Raw genomic sequence first — 23,246 nt, forward strand, 5'->3', positions numbered from 1 at the left:
GATTTTGGATCTCTGTAGTTTTTGTCGCTAGGATTACCGCTGCTTCTGTTTTCCATGCCTCTTTCTCCTGGGTGTACTGATTTTTGGGGGTGGAGCAGGCTCTCTGCTTCTCCAGCTCTTTCTCCAGCTTGAGGTTGTCCTCCTTTATAGCTGTGAGTTGCTGGGACGTGTCTTCAGTTATCCGCTTTAGCTCTAGAAGCCTTTTATCCAACTTCAGTTTTTCAGATTTTTTAGTTTTTTCGTATTCTGCTTCCAGTGATACTAGGGTAAGGCTCAGGGTGGCCTTCAGCTCATCATGCTGCTCGGTGGGGACCCACTGAGTACTCAGTCGCTCCTGTAGCACTTGCTGCTTTACTTTACCCAGCTCTGTTTTTAATGTGCAGACCTCTCGCTGAGAAACTTCTAGCTTGCCGATGAGGCGTTGAACGTCTTGTTGGGACGCCTCATAGAACCGTTTCCAGTCAACACTCTTTTGGTCTGACTCACTTGGATTTCTGCTTATGGCGGTATCGGTAGCCTTTGTCATACCAAGGCTAGTAGTCACACATGTGATGATTGCGCCAAGCGCTCTGTGTTGTAGTCCACCTCTGGTCTTTTCTGATGCCATGGGGTAAATTTTCCCTGCAGCTTCTGTTGCACACGGAGGTTGTCGTTTACGCGGGGCCACATAGGAGTCCTCGTCGTCCTCTTCTGAACTGCAAGAACTGTGCTGAACTGTAGAAAAACAGTGAGAACCATGCCCCACAGAAAAGATACATTCCATTGTTTCCGCGTTCCGAGGGCAAACTGCGGCCACATGTCCAAGTTGATGGCATCTGTAGTACTCTATATACCTTCCAAAACTGGGTCTGTGTTTTGTCTCCAGTCTACTGGGAACAACGAGACCAGAGTCCCTCCTAGGTGCTGTGGGACTTCCTACTCCTTTACGCAAGTCAATGAGTCCTTAGGGATTCCTATTCGGATGGACAGTCTTATCGGACCTCCTGGAGCGCAGGAAGCAAGAACCGGAGCACTCATCTGGACTTGAACTCTTGGACATCTCCTCGGCAGTCAAGTAACATTTGACTAAAGCGACCAACGGTTCGGCGTTTTGGGGTCACTCTGGCTCACCCACTTCTGGATGGTGCGGGGGAGACCCCTCAGGAACAGGTCTATAACAACTCTTTCGACAACTGCAGCGATGGAACATACCTCAGACTGGAGCCACTTCCTTGCAGAGTGTATAAGGTTATAGAGTTGAGAGCGGGGTGTCTTCTCTATATCATAATGCCAAGAATGGAACCGTTGGGCCCGAACTGCGAGGGTCACCCCTAGCCGTGCCATAATCTCCGCCTTCAGGGTGTCATAGCCTTTAGCTTGCTCGGGCTCTAAGTCATAATAGGCTTGTTGTGAGTCACCCACTAGGAAGGGAGCAATTATTCCCGCCCACTCCTCAGCTGGCCACCCTTCGCGTACTGTGGTGCGCTCGAAGATTGACAGGTACGCCTCAACATCATCGTCCATCGTCATTTTCTGAATGAGGTGCGTTTTTACCTGGTGAGCGACCTGTGGAGCCACTCTAGTCTGGGCGGTAATTTTCTCTCCCAACACTCGGAGCTCCTTGTGTAGGCGAAGTTGCGCCTTGTTTTGCTCTTCTTTTAGTGTCTGATGTAGGGACAGCGCCATCTGCTGTACTAACGCCGTCGTACTTTCAGTTTGTGACTTTGTCGTCTGTTGTAAACTCTCAATATAGGATTTTGACATCTCCTTTTGGGTCTTTGCCAATTGTTGCAATAGCCGTTAAAATAGCAGAATTTTCTGTTTGTTTGTACTGAAGCGAGGTCAGAAATTCCTCCATTTTCCACTTTCACTGCCTTGTGGACTGCCTGCGTTAAACTCCACCAATTGTGTCGTCTCAGTCCCAGCGTCGGATCTTTTGTCCAGATCAAAGGCAGGAAACACTGTACTTTCTAAGCAGGGGTTTATTTACAGGGTACAACGCAGGTACAGGGTTAACTCATAACACAAAACAGAAACAAAAGATCTAACTCCTTCCAGGAGTACTGACTAATACTGCTTAGTCCCTAACTAATCGGGGGAGAACTAAACTCTTTCCCCACTTTACCCAGTGTACCTGCAGCAGGTCTCCTTTCAGTCTCTCACAGGGCTGTCTGTGTGTGTCTTCAGATCAGTCTAGCAGCAGCGTCTCTCACCCTCTCTGTATAACTCTCAACAGTGTGTGTCTGGCAGCATGGGGGGGGGGGGGAATCTCTGTATCACTTCCTGACTATACAGGCTAGGCTAATTAGCTCATTAACTATCAGCTGAACAGACCTTTCCAAGAGGATTAACTCTATGAGAGCTGTAAAGTCCCACAACTGCCCCATTCTAACCCTTAGAGGGCAGTGACGGCATCACATATCTCTCCCCCCAGCGAAATATTGCTCTGTGAGCGGCCCGTGCACTATTCCCGTGCACCAGCCTCTTTGTCAGACATGTCTGACATCCACCTCTTCTTAAAGGTTTTCTTTGTATTAGACCTCCTGCTGAGCAGTAATAGAGTCCAGCGTAGTGTCCCACTCAGTCTTCAGAGCTTCGAGCTCTTCGCCTAGGTCACGCTGTTGCTTCTCTGCCTTCTCACGGCCAGAACGCTCAGACTCCAGGTCCTTCCTCAGGTCTTGAAGCTGTCCTTTTATACTTCTTTTCTGGCTCAAGGCAGCTGCCAATTCAATTCCTCTCAGGGCCTTCATCTGTTCCCGGTGCTTGCTCTGGGTTTGTGTCAGCGCATCCTTCGATTTTGGATCTCTGTAGTTTTTGTCGCTAGGATTACCGCTGCTTCTGTTTTCCATGCCTCTTTCTCCTGGGTGTACTGATTTTTGGGGGTGGAGCAGGCTCTCTGCTTCTCCAGCTCTTTCTCCAGCTTGAGGTTGTCCTCCTTTATAGCTGTGAGTTGCTGGGACGTGTCTTCAGTTATCCGCTTTAGCTCTAGAAGCCTTTTATCCAACTTCAGTTTTTCAGATTTTTTAGTTTTTTCGTATTCTGCTTCCAGTGATACTAGGGTAAGGCTCAGGGTGGCCTTCAGCTCATCATGCTGCTCGGTGGGGACCCACTGAGTACTCAGTCGCTCCTGTAGCACTTGCTGCTTTACTTTACCCAGCTCTGTTTTTAATGTGCAGACCTCTCGCTGAGAAACTTCTAGCTTGCCGATGAGGCGTTGAACGTCTTGTTGGGACGCCTCATAGAACCGTTTCCAGTCAACACTCTTTTGGTCTGACTCACTTGGATTTCTGCTTATGGCGGTATTGGTAGCCTTTGTCATACCAAGGCTAGTAGTCACACATGTGACGATTGCGCCAAGCGCTCTGTGTTGTAGTCCACCTCTGGTCTTTTCTGATGCCATGGGGTAAATTTTCCCTGCAGCTTCTGTTGCACACGGAGGTTGTCGTTTACGCGGGGCCACATAGGAGTCCTCGTCGTCCTCTTCTGAACTGCAAGAACTGTGCTGAACTGTAGAAAAACAGCGAGAACCATGCCCCACAGAAAAGTTACATTCCATTGTTTCCGCGTTCCGAGGGCAAACTGCGGCCACATGTCCAAGTTGATGGCATCTGTAGTACTCTATATACCTTCCAAAACTGGGTCTGTGTTTTGTCTCCAGTCTACTGGGAACAATGAGACCAGAGTCCCTCCTAGGTGCTGTGGGACTTCCTACTCCTTTACGCAAGTCAATGAGTCCTTAGGGATTCCTATTCGGATGGACAGTCTTATCGGACCTCCTGGAGCGCAGGAAGCAAGAACCGGAGCACTCATCTGGACTTCAACTCTTGGACATCTCCTCGGCAGTCAAGTAACATTTGACTAAAGCGACCAACGGTTCGGCGTTTTGGGGTCACTCTGGCTCACCCACTTCTGGATGGTGCGGGGGAGACCCCTCAGGAACAGGTCTATAACAACTCTTTCGACAACTGCAGCGATGGAACATACCTCAGACTGGAGCCACTTCCTTGCAGAGTGTATAAGGTTATAGAGTTGAGAGCGGGGTGTCTTCTCTATATCATAATGCCAAGAATGGAACCGTTGGGCCCGAACTGCGAGGGTGACCCCTAGCCGTGCCATAATCTCCGCCTTCAGGGTGTCATAGCCTTTAGCTTGCTCGGGCTCTAAGTCATAATAGGCTTGTTGTGAGTCACCCACTAGGAAGGGAGCAATTATTCCCGCCCACTCCTCAGCTGGCCACCCTTCGCGTACTGCGGTGCGCTCGAAGATTGACAGGTACGCCTCAACATCATCGTCCATCGTCATTTTCTGAATGAGGTGCGTTTTTACCTGGTGAGCGACCTGTGGAGCCACTCTAGTCTGGGCGGTAATTTTCTCTCCCAACACTCGGAGCTCCTTGTGTAGGCGAAGTTGCGCCTCATTTTGCTCTTCTTTTAGCGTCTGATGTAGGGACAGCGCCATCTGCTGTACTAACGCCGTCGTACTTTCAGTTTGTGACTTTGTCGTCTGTTGTAAACTCTCAATATAGGATTTTGACATCTCCTTTTGGGTCTTTGCCAATTGTTGCAATAGCCGTTAAAATAGCAGAATTTTCTGTTTGTTTGTACTGAAGCGAGGTCAGAAATTCCTCCATTTTCCACTTTCACTGCCTTGTGGACTGCCCGCGTTAAACTCCACCAATTGTGACGTCTCAGTCCCAGCGTCGGATCTTTTGTCCAGATCAAAGGCAGGAAACACTGTACTTTCTAAGCAGGGGTTTATTTACAGGGTACAAAGCAGGTACAGGGTTAACTCATAACACAAAACAGAAACAAAAGATCTAACTCCTTCCAGGAGTACTGACTAATACTGCTTAGTCCCTAACTAATCGGGGGAGAACTAAACTCTTTCCCCACTTTACCCAGTGTACCTGCAGCAGGTCTCCTTTCAATCTCTCACAGGGCTGTCTGTGTGTGTCTTCAGATCAGTCTAGCAGCAGCGTCTCTCACCCTCTCTGTATAACTCTCAACAGTGTGTGTCTGGCAGCATGGGGGGGGGGGGGGGGGAGAATATCTGTATCACTTCCTGACTATACAGGCTAGGCTAATTAGCTCATTAACTCTCAGCTGAACAGACCTTTCCAAGAGGATTAACTCTATGAGAGCTGTAAAGTCCCACAACTGCCCCATTCTAACCCTTAGGCCTTGACCCCGCTGCCTACTACAGCGTCCGCTGTGGCGGACGCTGCACGGACGCTGCACGGATGAGAGCCTTCACCTCAATGGCGCCGGGCCCGCTGCGAGGGGGGGCCGCAGCGCTGGGGCAAGAGTTGCTCCTGCTCTCAATAGAATTGAGAGCAGGACTCGCGACGAGCGATACGCCACGCCCCCCGGCGGTTCAGCCAATGAGGGCGAACCTGCCGGGTAACGTCATGGCCGCGCCCCCGTCACTCCCCCGCCACGCCCCCCCCCAGTCTCTCTTCTTGCAGTGAGCTGCAGACCAGGGAATCGGCTGCACGGGCCGCCAATCTCGCTGGCGCGTGTTGCAGCGGAGTTACCAGGGCCTTAGCCTTAGAGGGCAGTGATGGCATCACAATACACACACACAAACACAGTATTGCTGACAGGTAAGGGTAAAGGCAGTCTTGACCTTTATTAAAAGCAGTTACATTTACCCCTACTGTCACAGTTGCACTATTTCTTTAAGAAACAACCTACTTAGTAATGTCATGTGCTGCAATGTAAGGAAACAAATAGATATGACTGCATAGTTTAGACTTTTAGTTACAATTTTTTCTTATTTTAAAAACAAAAATACAAAAAAACATTTTAGGGGATTTCCAAATTACAAACTGACTTTTTTTAAAAAAAATCTACACACAACTTACTTGGTCTCATCATATTCCTCCCCAAACAAGATGTTTTCTCTCACAGATGCATTGAAAATCCAGGCTTGTTGAGCAGCATATGCAATGCTGCCAGCTACTACTGACATTGTACCCTCTACCAAGGTCATCTAGATAAACACAACAAAAACACGCAGTTGATATGAAATAACACACTCTTTATCTTTAAAAAGTAAAAGAATTCAGGTATTTGGTGGACAACTAATTGGAAAAATAAAATGGGCCTTTCATAGTCTTGTTTTATAATTTTTTTTTATCAGATTGACCGCTCATTAACATTTTGTTGAACAGAGAAATCTGATTTATAATACACAGAATTTTCCACAGCAGTAAAAGGAGTATTGTGTGTATATACAGTATACAGTATGTATATGTGTGTATATACATATATATATATATATATATATATATATATATATATATATATATATATATATATATATATATATATATATATATACAAATATAGCTGTATGCTCATCTGCATGTCTTAGGCAGGTCTGCAACCCCGCCTTTCCCCATTATCACCCAGCATACAGCACTTCCACTGCAGCAAGGGATTCTGGGAAATGACATGCAAATGAGCACACAGTGTCACTTTTTGCCTCAATAACCATTTTTAACATGGTTCCCTATAGGCTTAAGCTTGCTGCATGGTCACAGCTTTGAGCACAGCCAGGGTTAAGGTGCACCCTGGCTGTGCTCAAAGCTGTGACCATGCAGCAAGCTTAAGCCTATAGGGAACCATGTTAAAAATGGTTATTGAGGCAAAAAGTGACACTGTGTGCTCATTTGCATGTCATTTCCCAGAATCCCTTGCTGCAGTGGAAGTGCTGTATGCTGGGTGATAATGGGGAAAGGCGGGGTTGCAGACCTGCCTAAGACATGCAGATGAGCATACAGCTATATTTGCATATTTGCTTTCCTGTGGAGGGTTTTTGTCACTTTTTTTACTCACCATAACTTAACTCAGTATTATATATATATATATATATATATATATATAATCAAAAAATAAATAGATGATACCGTTAGTTAGCCACAGAACGGTATCATCTATTTATTTTTTGATTATTGAAGCTCGGCTAACATGGTACTGGTACCTCTATACATATATATATATATATATATATATATATATATATATATATATATATATATATATATATATATATATTTTTTTTTTTTTTTTTTTTAAAGGTATGGTGGGTGAAAAAGGCAACAAAAAACCATGACGCTATACCAGCAGTAATATGTGAGTCCAGTAATAGTAGGTGAGATGGGGCAGATCAGATGCCAAAACGAAGTGCTTCTGCTCTTGACAGTAGTATAGAAGGTCACTTGAGGTAAGTTTTCTATAGGGAAAGAGCACAAGAGATGCTTATATGGAGTAATAAGGTCATTTATTAATAAAAATAAGTATTGGTTAAAAAAATGCATATAGGAGAGTAGTTAGGTGAGAGTCCTCCTTCTGCGGGGATGTTCTCCGGGCATCAGGGAATGGCCTCCGGTGTTGATGACGTCACCTCGTCAGCCAGCCCTGCTATCGGCCATGTCTCTGTGCAGAGACGAACGGCCACTGCACTGACTCTCCTATATTATTAGGTTGCAACACCTAAACACCACTTCTATGCGAACAGACACTGATTTAAATTGTAAGTGTGCGTTTTTTAATCAATACTTATGTTACTTAATAAATGACCTTATTACACCATAAAGGCGCCACTTGTGCTTTTTTCCTATAAAATATATATATATATATAAATATATATATAAATATATATATATCTACTATATATTTCTGAAAGCACTGTATGTCTGCGTCCCTAGCGGCAATCTCATTGGTCCCTTGGCCTGCCCGCCCCCGCACCTCTCATTGGCCTGAGGCAGAGTGACGGGCAAACACACACACATACACACACACACACACACACACACACACACACACACACACACACACACCCTCACTCTCCCCTGTCAGTTGGACCGCAGCTCACCTTCCACACACACCCCCCCCCTCCTCTCCCGGTGCCCCTCACTCTCTCCCCCCACCTCACCCAAATCCCCACGCTCCGCAACATCCCCAGCCGCACCATCACCCTCACCGTGCGCCGCGGCCCTCCTGCTCAGCAGCAAACTCCAGGCTCCTCCCCCCTCGCGGCGCGGCCCGGGCCTCCTGCTCTCCCCCTCACGTGCGCCGCTACCGTAGAGGGGAAGCGCGGCCCGGGCCTCCTGTTCTCCCCCTCACGTGCGCCGCTACCGGAGAGGGGAAGCGCGGCGCGGGACTCCCCCTCACGTGCGCCGCTACCGGAGAGGGGAAGCGCGGCGCGGGACTCCCCCTCACGTGCGCCGCTACCGGAGAGGGGAAGCGCGGCGCGGGACTCCCCCTCACGTGCGCCAGCTCCCGGACGGAGGGGAAGCGCGGCGCTGGTCTCCTGCCACTCTTGCCCCCCCCCCCCAGCTTCCCGAACTCACCTCCTGCCCCAGCCAGATGCCACGGGGTCAAGGTAAGTCACCCACCGTCTCCCACCCACGTACTGTCACCCAGTCACCCACACACCCACCCAGTCACTTTCACCCAGTCACCCACCCATCCAGTCACCCACCCACTCACTCAGTCACCCACTCAGTCACCCACCCACTCAGTCACCCACCCACTCAGTCACCCACCCAGTCACTTTCACCCAGTCACCCACCCACTCAGTCATCCACCCACCCACTCAGTCACCCACCCACTCAGTAACCCACCCACCCACTCACTTAGTCACCCAAAAACTCACTTAGTCACCCACCCACTCACTCAGTCACCCACCCACTCACTCAGTCAAGTCACCCACCCACCCAGTCACCCACCCAGTCACCCACCCACCCAGTCAGTCATAGTCAGTCACCCACCCACCCACCCAGTCACCCACCCACCCACCCAGTCACCCAGTCAGTCACCCACCCACCCACCCAGTCAGTCACCCACCCACCCAGTCACCCACCCACCCAGTCACCCAGTCACCCACCCACCCAGTCACCCAGACACCCACCCACCCACCCAGTCACCCAGTCACCCACCCCCCCACCCACCCAGTCACCCAGTCACCCAGTCAGTCACCCACCCACCCACCCACACACCCACCCAGTCACCCACCCACCCACCCAGTCACCCACCCAGTCACCCACCCAGTCAGTCAGTCAGTCAGTCAACCCAGTCACCCACCCAGTCACCCACCCACCCAGTCAGTGTCACTTTCACCCAGTCACCCACCCACTCAGTCACCCACCCACCCACTCAGTCACCCACTCAGTCACCCACCCACCCACCCAGTCAACTCAGTCAACTCAGTCACCCACCCACTCACCCACCCACTAAGTCACCCACCCAGTCACTCAGTCACCCACCCAGTCACTCAGTCAACCACCCATTCAGTCACCCATTCAGTCAGTCACCCACCCATTCAGTCAGTCAGTCAGTCACCCACTCAGTCACCCACTCACCCACCCAGTCAGTCACCCACCCAGTCACCCACTCACCCACCCAGTCAGTCTCCCACTCACCCACCCAGTCAGTCTCCCACTCACCCACCCAGTCAGTCTCCCACCCAGTCAGTCTCCCACCCAATCAGTCTCCCACCCAGTCAGTCTCCCACCCAGTCAGTCTCCCACCCACTCTCCCACTCAGTCTCCCACTCAGTCTCCCACTCACCCACCCATTCAGTTTCCCACTCACCCACCCATTCAGTTTCCCACTCACCCACCCATTCAGTTTCCCACTCACCCACCCATTCAGTTTCCCACTCACCCACCCATTCAGTTTCCCACTCATCCACCCAGTCAGTTTCCCACTCACCCACCCATTCAGTTTCCCACTCACCCACCCATTCAGTCTCCCACTCACCCACCCATTCAGTCTCCCACTCACCCACCCATTCAGTCTCCCACTCACCCACCCATTCAGTCTCCCACTCACCCACCCATTCAGTCTCACACTCACCCACCCATTCAGTCTCACACTCACCCACCCATTCAGTCTCACACTCGCCCACCCATTCAGTCTCACCCAAAACCACCCACCCAGTCACTCACCCCACCCACCGACTCACCGACCCCACCCACCCACTCACCGACCCCACCTACCCACTCACTGACCCACCCAGTCACCGACCCCAGTCACTGACCCACCCAGTCACCGACCCACCCACCCAAAGTCACCCACCCACCAACCCAGAGTCCCCCACCCACCGACCCAAAGTCACCCACCCACCGACCCAAAGTCACCCACCCACCGACTCAAAGTCATCCACCCCCCGACCCAACTCACCCACCCACCCACCGACCCAACTCACCCACCCAACCACCGACCCAAAGTCACCCACCGACCCAAAGTCACCCACCCACCGACCCAAAGTCACCCACCCACCGACCTAAAGTCACCCACCCACCCACCGACCCAAAGTCACCCACCCACCAACCCAAAGTCACCCACCCACCGACCCAAAGTCACACACCCACCGACCCAAAGTCAAACACCCACCGACCCAAAGTCACCCACCCACCGACCCAAAGTCACCCACCCACCGACCCAAAGTTAAACCGACCCAAAGTCACCCACCCAGTCACCGACCCAAAGTCACCCACTCAGTCACCAACCCACCCACCCACTCAGTCAAGTGTCACCCACCCACCCACACAGTCACCCACACACTCAGTCAACTCAGTCACCCACCTAGCTGTCAAGGGGGGGGGAAGCCTAGCCCTTTCGTACGCCCCCCCCCCCCAAAATTACATCCCGGGCAACGCCGGGTCTCTCAGCTAGTATATATATAAAAAAAGAAAAAGAAAGAAACAGGCGCACACCTAGTGCATTACCATAATAAAAATGTATTAAAGGAACATAAAATCTATAAAATGCCCACTCACAAAGGTACAGCAATCAATAGCGTGTATGAGATAGGCTCTCATGTGCCAGCAGCTCAAACATCAGCGTCCGGCTCAGGTCAGTGGCGTCGTCACGTGAACCTCCTTCGTGCAGCCGGAACCGGAAATGGAATCCCTCGCCTTTGGTGTTCAGCGTGTACAGCGAAACAGGTCCCACCAGGAAACAACGCCTTGAGAGTCCTTAGTGTAGCTGAGTAATGGCTGTAACAAGCGCACACGAGAGCCAAAAATCTATGTGCAAGTAACAGCAGTGTTCATGGGCAAATGGCGGCCGCAATCTAGCCAGTGGGCTTTTCTTATGGTAATGCACTAGGTGTGCGCCTGTTTCTTTCTTTTTCTTTTTTCTAGATATCATTAGGGACTGGTGATCCCTTCGAAACGGCCTGCAAGGACCTGGAGTCTATGCCATCGGAACAGGACTTTATGTACTAAAGGTTTTTTAATCTCCATTTTTTATTTTTTGACAATTGTTTCTATTTTTTACATATTAAATTCATTTTTTGATTTTTTCATTTATTTTTTATAGGGTCCTATTGTCAAGAGATTGCACTATTATTGTATTAGTTTATTATCTGTGTCATAGTGTATTAGCCTACATTTAGCCGCCCCGCTAAGCGCATTCATGATTAGCAACTGGTTCTTCTAAGAATTTATTTTTAATCAGGATATTTTAGAGGCGCTACTTCAATTTCTGCTTGTTTTGATATATATATATATATATATATATATATATATATATATATATATATATATATATATATATATATGCAACAGGTTGCCTTCCCAGCAGGGAAAGCAAAGAAACAGCACTCAGTAGTATGTAGCAAAAAGATTGTAGTCAAACAACATGACAGCACACATACTACTGAGTGCTGTTTCTTTGCTTTCCCTGCTGGGAAGGCAATCTGTTGCATATACAGTACTTGTCTTATGGAACATGCACCTGATGATTTGACTCTTTTACTTGGAGTGCCAGCTGTGCTCTGTTTATATATATATAATCACTTGTGACACATTCACATGTCTTAGGCAGGTCTGCAACCCTGTCTTTCAACATTATCACCCAGCATACAGTGCTTCCACTGCATCAAGGGATTCTGGGAAATGACATGCAAATGAGCACGTGTCACCTTTTGCCTGAAAAACCATTGTTACATGGAGCCCATATATATCTATATATATATATATATATAGATAGATGTAGAGGTATCTGTACCGTGTTAGCCGAGCGTAATAATCAAAAACGAATAGACGATACCGTTCTGTGGCTAAATGCTTTTATTTGTGTGAGCTTTCGAGACACACTGATCTCTTCTTCCGCCGGTGTTACAATGGATAAAGCAAAAAAAGGTTTCTACTTAAAAACAGTGCATATTGGAATGTATTTATAACTTAAGATTTTAAATGGTCTCTGAATGTTAGTGATGTAAGAGTATGTGTATGTGTTTGTGTATGTGTGTAAATATACATTTATAAAGTGCCCACAGTGTATACAGCGCTTTAGAAAAGGTGTGTGTGGGAGTGTATACTAATGGTGTGGGTGGGTATAGAAATGTAAGAGGGTATTGCATTACTATAAATGTGTGTTGATACTATGTGGTCCCCATTGGTATATAGGGATAGAATTACATTGTACATATGTATGTGTAAGAGACAGCTGTATATGCATTCATATAGCGCAGTATGCATAGACATGGCCTTTAGCACTCATGGGAAGAGAGTTCTCTTGTATCAGGGTAGTGACTCATGAAGCTGCGTCTCGGTTTAGGCCATCGCTAAGTGTCCCGAACAGTTGCTAAATTTATATTCATGCAATCGTCTCCCTTTCGATGTTCTAAGATTACCTTTGAGTACGGACACCTTCAGATATTAATATTTAATTATTTGATTGTCACACTGGGGTTTGGGTATATATGTTCATGTATTGTCTTTCCCTCACTGCACCACCTTGAGGACCGAAACTTTGGAACTTTGGGCCCTGTTACTAATAAATGTTTTTCCTGCTTAAGACTGAATGCTGTCTCCTGATTTCGTGGAACCAACACAGTATCGTTATCTTACAAATTGTTTATGGGACTTGCACTGACCTGTACATTTATGCTAATGGAGTGCCGGCTGGCTATATATATACTGCTGCGGCCAAGTTTATTCGAGCATTTGCCCGTTCTTGGCCGCAGCAGTAGCCTGGCGCGCGCCCGAGAGTGACGGGCGCGCGCCGAAGCAGCGGAAGAGCGCCCTCCGATCGGGGCGCTCTCCCTACCGCTGCCGGGTCCGCCGGGTCCCCCGGAACCCCCTGCCGCTGTCCCGCGATCGCGGGACACCAGGGCTCCCTCGGGGAGCCCCTGCCACTAGCAAGCCGGGAAATCTCCCGGCTTGCGGTACCGGCCACACTTTAATAAAGTGTGTCGGTAGTGTATTAACACATTCCCCGCTAGCTCAAACTCCTACACCCACCACATCATGAATATATATTTTTGTCAAAAAAGAGTGCTACTGAGCGTGGCAAATGTATACAACAAAAGACAGGGGTGCCCAATGCTACATCCAATTGACAAAACATATACGGTAATAAGTATAAAGTTTAAATACATGAATAATAATAATAACTTGGTTATTTAGTTAAACCCTTTGGCCAAAGCATTATAAGCCTGCATACCAAGTGTCAAGGTATAACCAAAAATGCAGGTCCTACACCACACTGTGAACCCTTCCCTTTACCTCTGTATGAGGGGAAAGAACCAGGACCTACTATGGGTAGTGTATGTATGTATTGTGTATTTCTAAATGACAAACTGTTTTGCACAGAAAAAAATGGGAAAAAAACTAAATAGAGGGACTTATTATTGTGAGATGCATTTTATTCTCATTAAAGTAAGTTTGTCGTATGTTAAAGCTGCAGTTCAAGCTGCCATTTAAAAAAATATATATATATTTTTTCCCATTCAATATGTGAATCAATACAATCTGCACACTGACAAGTGATTAGCTAAGCTGCAGATCGATCCGTTCTCCTGTAATAAATCGCTTGCTCTGGGCTATTTAATTCAGTTCTTGCACAGCATTTTGGGCAATGTAGTTCCTAGAATATGATTGACTGGACAGTTACTAGATACAATTGGTTCACTGCTAGAGAAAGGGTGGGGCTCAAGAGCCAGAGCCTATCAGAAGGGGAAGGGGCTGTCACTTTGGAAATGCTTCCTACACAAGAAATATTAAAAATGTCTTTAAAACATTTTTTTTTTAAATGTTACAAGTATTTTCTCATAGCACAGAACTGGGGGGAGGGGGGTGTGCACCTCAGGAGCAGAAGAGGCAGAGGGGGTGCAGCAAAAAAAGTTTGCGCGCCCCTGCTCTAGATCAATATACTGTAAGTAGGGATATAGGATAAAGTGTTTATCGTCTAAATTTAGCTTAGGTTGAACTTGATGGACTTATGTCTTTTTTTCAACCTCATCTACTATGTAACTAATCAAAAACAATTACTGATATACTGGTATGGTCTCTAAATCACTAAAAAAAAAAAAGAATCACCTTCCATTGAAATTGTAATTATAATAGCAAATGCGTAAAGGGAAAATCCCCAAACAGATAGTATATAAGGAATGAGGACGTCAATATTTAGAAAATTGCAAAAGTACAGTATATTTGTAATTCCAATACAACAAATACAAGTTACAATAGTGACATTTAAACAACGATAAATATACACCCTTTACAGCTATATAAATACAAAAAAGTTACATAGGCTGACACACCTGCTCAGACTCAATGTTGTGGGCCTCTTGACAAAGGGATTGAGCAAAGAGACAAAAACGGATTCCGCAAATGAATGCTTTAGCCCCGATTTTGGTATTGGGTATGGAAAAGGAGGAGGTGCATTTCCTAATCAAGTATTAAACTACCCCCGTAACACCAAAAGTCATGTTTCTTCATTCTCAAAGTTTACTGTAGCAAAATTGTAATCATCTATTATTTGGACCATAGCAAAATCAGAAAAAATACACCATAACTCATTTCATTCGCAAAACATTTGTAGAGGGTATGCTGCTGCATTATTAGGAAATAGCATTAAACAATACAATGATTAGACATGATTATATGCAATACAATTGCTTCTGTACGGAAACAGTATCCCTAGTGTTAGATTATTTAAACTATTTATAAAAATGTTTTAATCAGGAAGTAATACATTGAGAGTTACCTCTCGTTTTCAAGTATGTCCTGGGCACAGTTATGGGTTTACATAGTTGCATTAAATGAACAGTAGTAATACATTCAAATTATAGACATTTCATGGACAGTTGCAGATAATATATGATTATGGGTGTACTGTATGTAAGTTACAGACAAGGTCAAACTTGTGTTAGAAGTGGTCGGGTATGCCTACAATGTGTTGTGTTAGAAGATTAGTTATCAATATAGTACTTTAGTAACAATTTGTATATATATATATATATATATATATATATATATATATATACACACATGGCATGTTTTCTAACACACTGGCCTGAGGCTGATGAGATAAGAACATGTACTGTACATCCAGCGGCATCTTTAGCTGTAGACTGATGAGTAAACCAGTGACTGAGATTCTCACAAGATAAAAGCAAACAATGAGAATCACAAAACCGCACAACTGTAGTTGTAGCTCCATGAAACTTGTGCAGCTTTGTTGGCAAGCATCTTCACTTGTCCACCCACCTGAGTTAATAATACTACATTTTCCTTAAGCCTTTCAGTGTCCCATGACATAGTTACCACATAGCTACGTTATAGGCTTTTTGCTAGATTGCAAGAGAGATGGTGTTCAAAGGAACGCTGAACGTGTTCGGAACAGGAAAGGAACGGAGGAGGTCTGCTCCTCTTCCATTGGAAACAGAATACCTCCTCTAACATGTCCGCCATCAGTGATGTCACAATCATATGTGAGAGGGGCTGTGGCACTCTCCAGTACTCAAAGGAGTAAAATAATAATAATCTATGTTCCCCTTATACATATTATCAAGCATGACTACATTTAAAGCAGCAATCGTTCCCAAAATCGAATATTTTTCTTTACCTTACTATATATGAACCAGAGAGCTCTCCAGTGCTGAACCGCTGCACTTTAAAGCTAAGGGGACCCCTCAATTGCAGATATTTAATTCGATGCTTTAGGCTGTGAGGTCACCCAATGGGAAACTGCAATGTCATTTCACGATGTCAAAGCTTTCTATTGGCCTTTAAGTGTGACTCATCCCAGTTCCCATACTTGTTTCTTGTAGTGAGTGAATTTATCAAATGTAATCTCTCAGAAAATGGGGAGTTCCTGTGGCTTGGAAAGCCATTGTTCTGCTCCAAGGGGCCCCTTATTATGAATATTGTTTAATTATTATTATCATTATTCTTTTTTTTTACTTAAAGTTTAAATAAAAAAACATTTTAAGCTTACCTGACCCAGTATGGATAATATTAGAGAACTTTTACCGCTCCCAACACTTCCACAAATTCCTATAAGTTTACCCTGTGGAAAAATCAAAATTATATGTTAATTTGACAGTTCTGGATTTTTATCAGACAGTCAATGTTTATAAATTCGAATTTGTTTTCATTAAAAGTTTATGGTGTCTAAAGGATTTTATTATTATCAGTGTCTTTGCTGCAAAAATGCTAGCACACCGTTTCACCTTTTGCCTGAAATCCATTTTTACATGGAACCCTTATAAGCTAATGCTCGCTGTTAACACAGCTTTTAAGTAAAGCATGGGATTAGATGCAAAGCCAGTGAAACCACTCACAGACAGCTGTTTCGATCTTTTGGGTCTCATCAGTGTGAGGTTGGTTGTACTAGCTTTGCAATTTTCAAGGATGGGTAGGATTTACCATACACATTTGAAGTTATGGTGTTTTTAAGCTGTGTTAACAGCGAGCATTAGTTTATAAGGGTTCCATGTAAAAATGGATTTCAGGCAAAAAAGGACACAGTGTGCTCATTTGCATGTCATTTCACAGAATCCCTTGCCGCAGTGGAAGCACCGTATGCCAGGTGATAATGGTGAAAAGCAGGGTTGCAGACCTGTCTAAGACATGTGAATGTGCTCACAAGTGATCTTTTTATTTGCTATATGTGATGGTGGAGGTTTCTTGTCGCCTTTTTCACCCACCATAACTTAAAAAATAAATATATATATATATATATATATATATATATATATATATCAAATATCACCGTATGCTCATTTGCATGTCTTAGACAGGTCTGCAACCCCACCTTTCACCATTTTCACCCAGCACACAGCACTTCCACTGCAGCAAGGGATTCTGGGAAATGACTTGCAAATGAGCACACAGTGCCACCTTTTGCTTCAAACCCATTAACATGGTTCCCTATAGGCTTAAGCTTGCTGCATGGTCACAGCTTTGAGTACAGCCAGGGTTAAGATGCATATCCAGTAAACCCACCCACAGACAGCTGTTTCGACCTTAATGGGTCTCATCAGTGTGGGGTTGGTTATACTGGCTATGCATAAATGAATAATGACAGGGTTGATCCAAAGGGGATCAAAAAAGGTTTCCTCTATATATAGCACTCAATGCTGGGTTAAAGTAGACGGATAACATTGATCCAACAGATAATTACTGTGTGGGTCTTTAGACCCATAGTACCCGAGAAGACCAGAAAATAATAAAGCTTTATTAATTCAAATATTAGTTAAAAACACATAAATTCATTCATACGTTAAAATGACCTCGTATAAAGTGGCTAGATAGGTGACTGTTCAAGATAAATATATCTCTGTCATCATGGGTATAAACTACTATCTATAAACATCTATTACAATTTAAAGACCATAGTAATAGGATCTATAGTGTAATCCCGGCAAAATAATAACTGCTTGATCTCTTAAGGTGTATATCATAGTATATGAATATACATATCATTTCATTGATAACCTAGGATAAACACATTGCTCAACAATCAGGATGTAGTTATAGCCAGTATGAATGTTCCTGCAGTTGTATCTTAATAAAGAAACAAAAAGCAAAGCATAACCATCATAAGGTAAGTAGTGAACCTAGACCCGCTGTGGTCTAGGTTCATTACTTACCTTATGATGGTTATGCCTTGCTTTTCGGTGTATGAGCACTGACTCCTAATAGCATTGTGTAATTAACCCTTACTGATACATGTGCACTTTGGTATTCATTACCCGCAGCATTTCTTTATTAAGATACGACTGCAGGAACATTCATACTGGCTATAACTACATCCTGATTGTTGAGCAATGTGTTTATCCTAGGTTATCAATGAAATGATATGTATATTCATATACTATGATATACACCTTAAGAGATCAAGCAGTTATTATTTTGCCGGGACTACACTATAGATCCTATTACTATGGTCTTTAAATTGGAATAGATGTTTATAGATAGTAGTTTATACCCATGATGACAGAGATATATTTATCTTGAACAGTCACCTATCTAGCCACTTCTATATGGGGTCCTTTTAACGTATGAATGAATTTATGTGTTTTTAACTAATATTTGAATTAATAAAACTTTATTATTTTCTGGTCTTCTCGGGTACTATGGGTCTAAAGACCCACACAGTAATTATCTGTTGGATCAATGTTATCCGTCTACTTTAACCCAGCATTGAGTGCTATATAGAGAGGAAACATTTTTTGATCCCCTTTGGATCAACCCTGTCATTATAAGTCTCTTTTTCCTCTGAGCAACTGCTCATAATCACCTTCATATACACATATGGGACGAGCGGTTTCATTTCCTGTATTCTTTTATGCAAAAATGAAGCAAGGATAGGTTTTACCATACTTAGTTAAGTTATGGTGGGTAAAAAAAGTGACAAAAAACCTCCACTGCAAAGCATACATGTATAGCAAATGGAAATATTACTGTATGCTCATTTGCATGTCTTAGACAGGTCTGCAACCCCGCCTTACACCATTCCACCATTTGTGTGGAGGGTTTTTGTCACTTTTTTAAAGTAAAAAAATTATATATATATATATATATATATATATATATATATATATATATATATATATATACAGTGTTCGACAATTGTATACATTTACTCGCCCGGGGCGGGTGGATTTAACCCCTGGGCGAGTAAATATTGGCACAAGCAGCACACGTGTATTTTTTAAATTTCCCGCCGCTCGCGCTGCTGTTTTTCCCGCGCTCGCGCTGGAGAAAAAAAAAAAAAAGCCGGCTCTCTGATCACTGCCTTCGCTCCTCCCCCGCCTCTCAGCAACTTCCCCTCCTCAGCTCTTCCACTCCTCCCCCTTCCGCCAGCCAGCTCCTTCCACGCCAGTCTGCCTCAGACCCCTGCAGGGCCATCTGTCACCCCCCCTCCCATCGGGCCATCCAATCCACTCCCCCCCCCTCACCCCAATCTCTCCCGGCCTCCGTGCCCCCCCCCCCTCACCCCACGCATGCCTCTCCCTGCTCTAAGCAGGGGAAATCCCCTCACCGGAGCCTCTCCCTGCTCTAAGCAGGGGAAATCCCCTCACCGGAGCCTCACCCTGCTCGGTCTAAGCAGGATACTGCGGTGTCGGCGTCCCCCTCTGGAGGGGGCACGGCCCCTTGCAGAGGCCCTACTGCCGTGCGGAGGCCCCCGCTGCCATGTGCGACCCCCCTGCCTTGCAGAGGCCCTCCTGCCGTGCGGAGGCCCCCGCTGCCATGTGCGACCCCCTGCCTTGCGGGTGAGTGTTTGTGTGTGTGAGTGACAGACTGTGTGTGTGAGTTTGTCTGAGTGAGAGTGGGTGTCTGTGTCTGTGAGTGTGTCACCCTCTCTCCCTCTCCCTGTGTCACCCTCTCCCTGTGTCACCCTCACCCTGTGTCACCCTCTCCCTCTGTCACCCTCTCCCTGTGTCTCCCTCTCCTTGTGTCACCCTCTCTATCCCTCCCTGTCACCCTCTCCCCCTGTGTCACCCTCTCCCTGTGTCACCCTCCCTCTCCCTGTGTCACCCTCTCCCTCTCCCTGTGTCACCCTCTCCCTCTCCCTGTGTCACCCTCTCCCTCTCCCTGTGTCACCCTCTCCCTGTGTCACCCTCTCCCTGTGTCACCCTCTCCCTGTGTCACCCTCTCCGTGTCACCCTCTCCGTGGCACCCTCCCTCTCCCTGTGTCACCCTCTCCCTGTGTCACCCTCTCCCTCCCTCCCTGTCACCCTCTCCCCCTGTGTCACCCTCTCCCTGTGTCACCCTCCCTCTCCCTGTGTCACCCTCCCTCTCCCTGTGTCACCCTCTCCCTCTCCCTGTGTCACCCTCTCCCTCTCCCTGTGTCACCCTCTCCCTCTCCCTGTGTCACCCTCTCCCTGTGTCACCCTCTCCTTGTGTCACCCTCTCCCTGTCTCTGTGTCACCCTCTCCTTGTGTCACCCTCTCCCTGGCTCTGTGTCACCCTCTCCGTGTCACCCTCCCTGTCCCTGTCACCCTCCCTCTCCCTGTGTCACCCTCCCTCTCCCTGTGTCACCCTCCCTCTCCCTGTGTCACCCTCCCTCTCCCTGTGTCACCCTCCCTCTCCCTGTGTCACCCTCCCTCTCCCTGTGTCACCCTCCCTCTCCCTGTGTCACCCTCCCTCTCCCTGTGTCACCCACCCTCTCCCTGTGTCACCCACCCTCTCCCTCTCCCTGTGTCACCCTCTCCCTGTGTCACCCTCTCCCTGTGTCACCCTCTCCCTGTGTCACCCTCTCCCTGTGTCACCCTCTCCCTGTGTCACCCTCCCTCTCCCTGTGTCACCCTCCTTCTCCCTGTGTCACCCTCCTTCTCCCTGTGTCACCCTCCTTCTCCCTGTGTCACCCTCCTTCTCCCTGTGTCACCCTCTCTCTCCCTGTGTCACCCTCTCTCTCCCTGTGTCACCCTCTCTCTCCCTCTCCCTGTCACCCTCTCTCTCCCTGTCCCTGTGTCACCCTCTCCCTGTCCCACCCTCTCCCTGTCCCTGTGTCACCCTCTCCCTGTCCCTGTGTCACCCTCTCCCTCTCCCTGTGTCACCCTGTCCCTGTGTCACCCTCTCCCTGTCCCTGTGTCACCCTCTCCCTCTCCCTGTGTCACCCACCCTCTCCTTGTGTCACCCACCCTCTCCTTGTGTCACCCACCCTCTCCCTGTGTCGCCCTCTCCCTGTGTCGCCCTCTCCCTCTCTCTGTCACCCTCTCTCTGTCTCTGTCACCCTCTCCCTCTCTCTGTCGCACTCTCCCTCTCTCTGTCGCACTCTCCCTCTCTCTGTCGCACTCTCCCTCTCTCTGTCGCACTCTCCCTCTCTCTGTCGCACTCTCCCTCTCTCTGTCGCACTCTCCCTCTCTCTGTCGCACTCTCTCTGTCGCACTCTCTCTTTGTCTCTCATTCTCTCACTGTGTGTGTCTCTCATTCTCTCTCTTTCTCTGTGTGTCTCTTTCTCTGTGTGTCTCTCTTTCTCTCTGTGTGGGTGTGCCGCTCTCTGTTTGTGTGTGGGTGTCTGTCTGTCTGTCTCTCTCTGTCTCTGTCTGTGAAGCGCCTACGTCCAGACACTGGTTAAGGGGTTCAGGAAACTAGTCATTCACATCTGGCTTTTATTTCTAGATCCGACATTGACACACACACACACACACACGACTAATTGTAGTATAATGTAATACAATAAATACATTTATGTCAAAAACGAATGTTGTTCTGACTAGGAATTTATTAAATGTATTTTATTTATATATTTTATTTTAAAGCAGGGTTGGGGGCAGGACTAGGGGCGGAGTTGGGGGTGGGACTAGGGCGGAGTTGGGGGCGGGACTAGGTGGCGAGTAGATTTTTTGGTTGGGCGAGTAGATTTTTGGGTGATTTGTCGAACACTGTATATATATATATATAAATATTAGCGCTAGTGAGATTTACTCAAATCAAAATAAATATTATATCAAATAGTGAAATATCCTAATAAAAATTGTGTTCATGTGAATGCTAAGTACACAAAATGTGAATACACTAAAATAGTGAAAAAAAGATGAAGTCACGTGGACTGTGACATAACACGTAGGAACATTGCTACATACTGCGTGTTCGTCATCACGCTAGCGAGAGTCACTGAGCTCAGAGGAACTGTGCTACTGTTTACTACAGTGTATTAATAGTACTGTTTGGCGGTCTGATCTCTCTGCCTGATGTGGGCCACTGCATCCGGATTCAAAGATCTTCTGATTGGGGGCCCTGAGTTCATTGTGGCTGATTCAGTAGGACTACAGCACCGGTTACACTGTGAGAGGACCGACATCTACCACACATCGTGAGATTTATCTCCCAAATGTGCATTTACTCACTTTACTTGTTTGTATCTATTTAGAATTTGTTTTAATCATCACATTCGTTATACTGGATTATGCTATGTGCCACACGCTTTATATATATATATATATATATATATATATAGAGAGAGAGAGAGAGAGAGAGAGAGAGAGAGAGAGAGAGAGAGAGAGAGAGAGAGAGAGAGAGAGAGAGAGAGAGAGAGACAGCCACTGTCTCTGTATGGGGTGGAGTGGTGCAGCAAGTGTGCTTTCCAGCCTACAGAGAGTTAACCTCCCCTGGAGAGGCTTGTAGCAGCTTCCGCAAATCAGCTTGGTCTCCTGAGTGAGCAGGAGTCTAAAAGGCACACACAGAGAGACTACTTTCCCCAGAGAGGGGGGGAGAGAGGGACTTCTCCCGAGCCTGAGGAAGCTGGCTGGCACAATCACCTAGGCTTGCTGGACGTTGGTTGCAGAGCCTGCTGGGACTAGCTGGATGGCACACTCAGGGAGACGGACATCCAAAATGTGAAGGGAGCGATGTTTCAGGAACACCCCAAAAAGAATAACACAACAATAGTGCAGCAAAATCACACAATAGTAGAGCAGTGAAATCTTGGCTCAAGTAGGTGACCTACTTACAACTACTTGAGCCAAGATTTCACTGCTCTACTATTGTGTGATTTTGCTGCACTATTGTTGTGTTTTTCTTTTTGGGGTGTTCCTGAAACATCGCTCCCTTCACATTTTGGATGTCCGTTACTGCCTATGAGGGAACCTGTACAAATTCCCTGTGAAGGTTGAGAATTTTTCTTACTCACCTTACAATTCACTGATTATTTTATTTTTTATCACTATACTGTGTTTTAGCGCCTTTCTAAATCACTTGGGTTTACACTCAGGGAGACGCAAGGACGTGAGTCTGTTGTGAAAGCAGGGCTGTCCTCTCCAGGACATTGGATCCAGAGGGATTTCCTGAACTCTCGTGGGAGTCCCAACAACAGATAAAGACTAAATAATGTATATTTGGGTGCCTAGGGACTGTTGATATTGTTGCTAACCGGGTGGGTTATTTAAAGCTGGGTACCAGTTTAGTTGGCCAGCGAAAATTAGAGAGGGAGCTGATGTTTAGATAGTCTCCTGAAAGGAGTAGGCTTTATTTTTAGGATTTGTTTTTCCATAAAGGGACGGTGGGCCTATTA

The 23,246-nt window shown here is 46.6% G+C and overlaps 1 protein-coding gene across 1 annotated transcript in view; it reads right to left on the bottom strand.

Moving 5' to 3' along the window:
* LOC142489537 (ATP-binding cassette sub-family C member 5-like) overlaps positions 1–23,246 on the bottom strand; it is a 201,817-nt gene that overhangs the window by 120,486 nt on the left and 58,085 nt on the right. Inside the window, 2 exon segments of the mRNA XM_075590487.1 lie at positions 5,843–5,970; positions 16,221–16,292. Of these exon segments, the coding sequence (XP_075446602.1) occupies positions 5,843–5,970; positions 16,221–16,292 (200 nt within the window).

Source organism: Ascaphus truei, chromosome 3 (genome assembly GCF_040206685.1).
Source record: "Ascaphus truei isolate aAscTru1 chromosome 3, aAscTru1.hap1, whole genome shotgun sequence".
Taxonomy (NCBI): domain Eukaryota; kingdom Metazoa; phylum Chordata; class Amphibia; order Anura; family Ascaphidae; genus Ascaphus; species Ascaphus truei.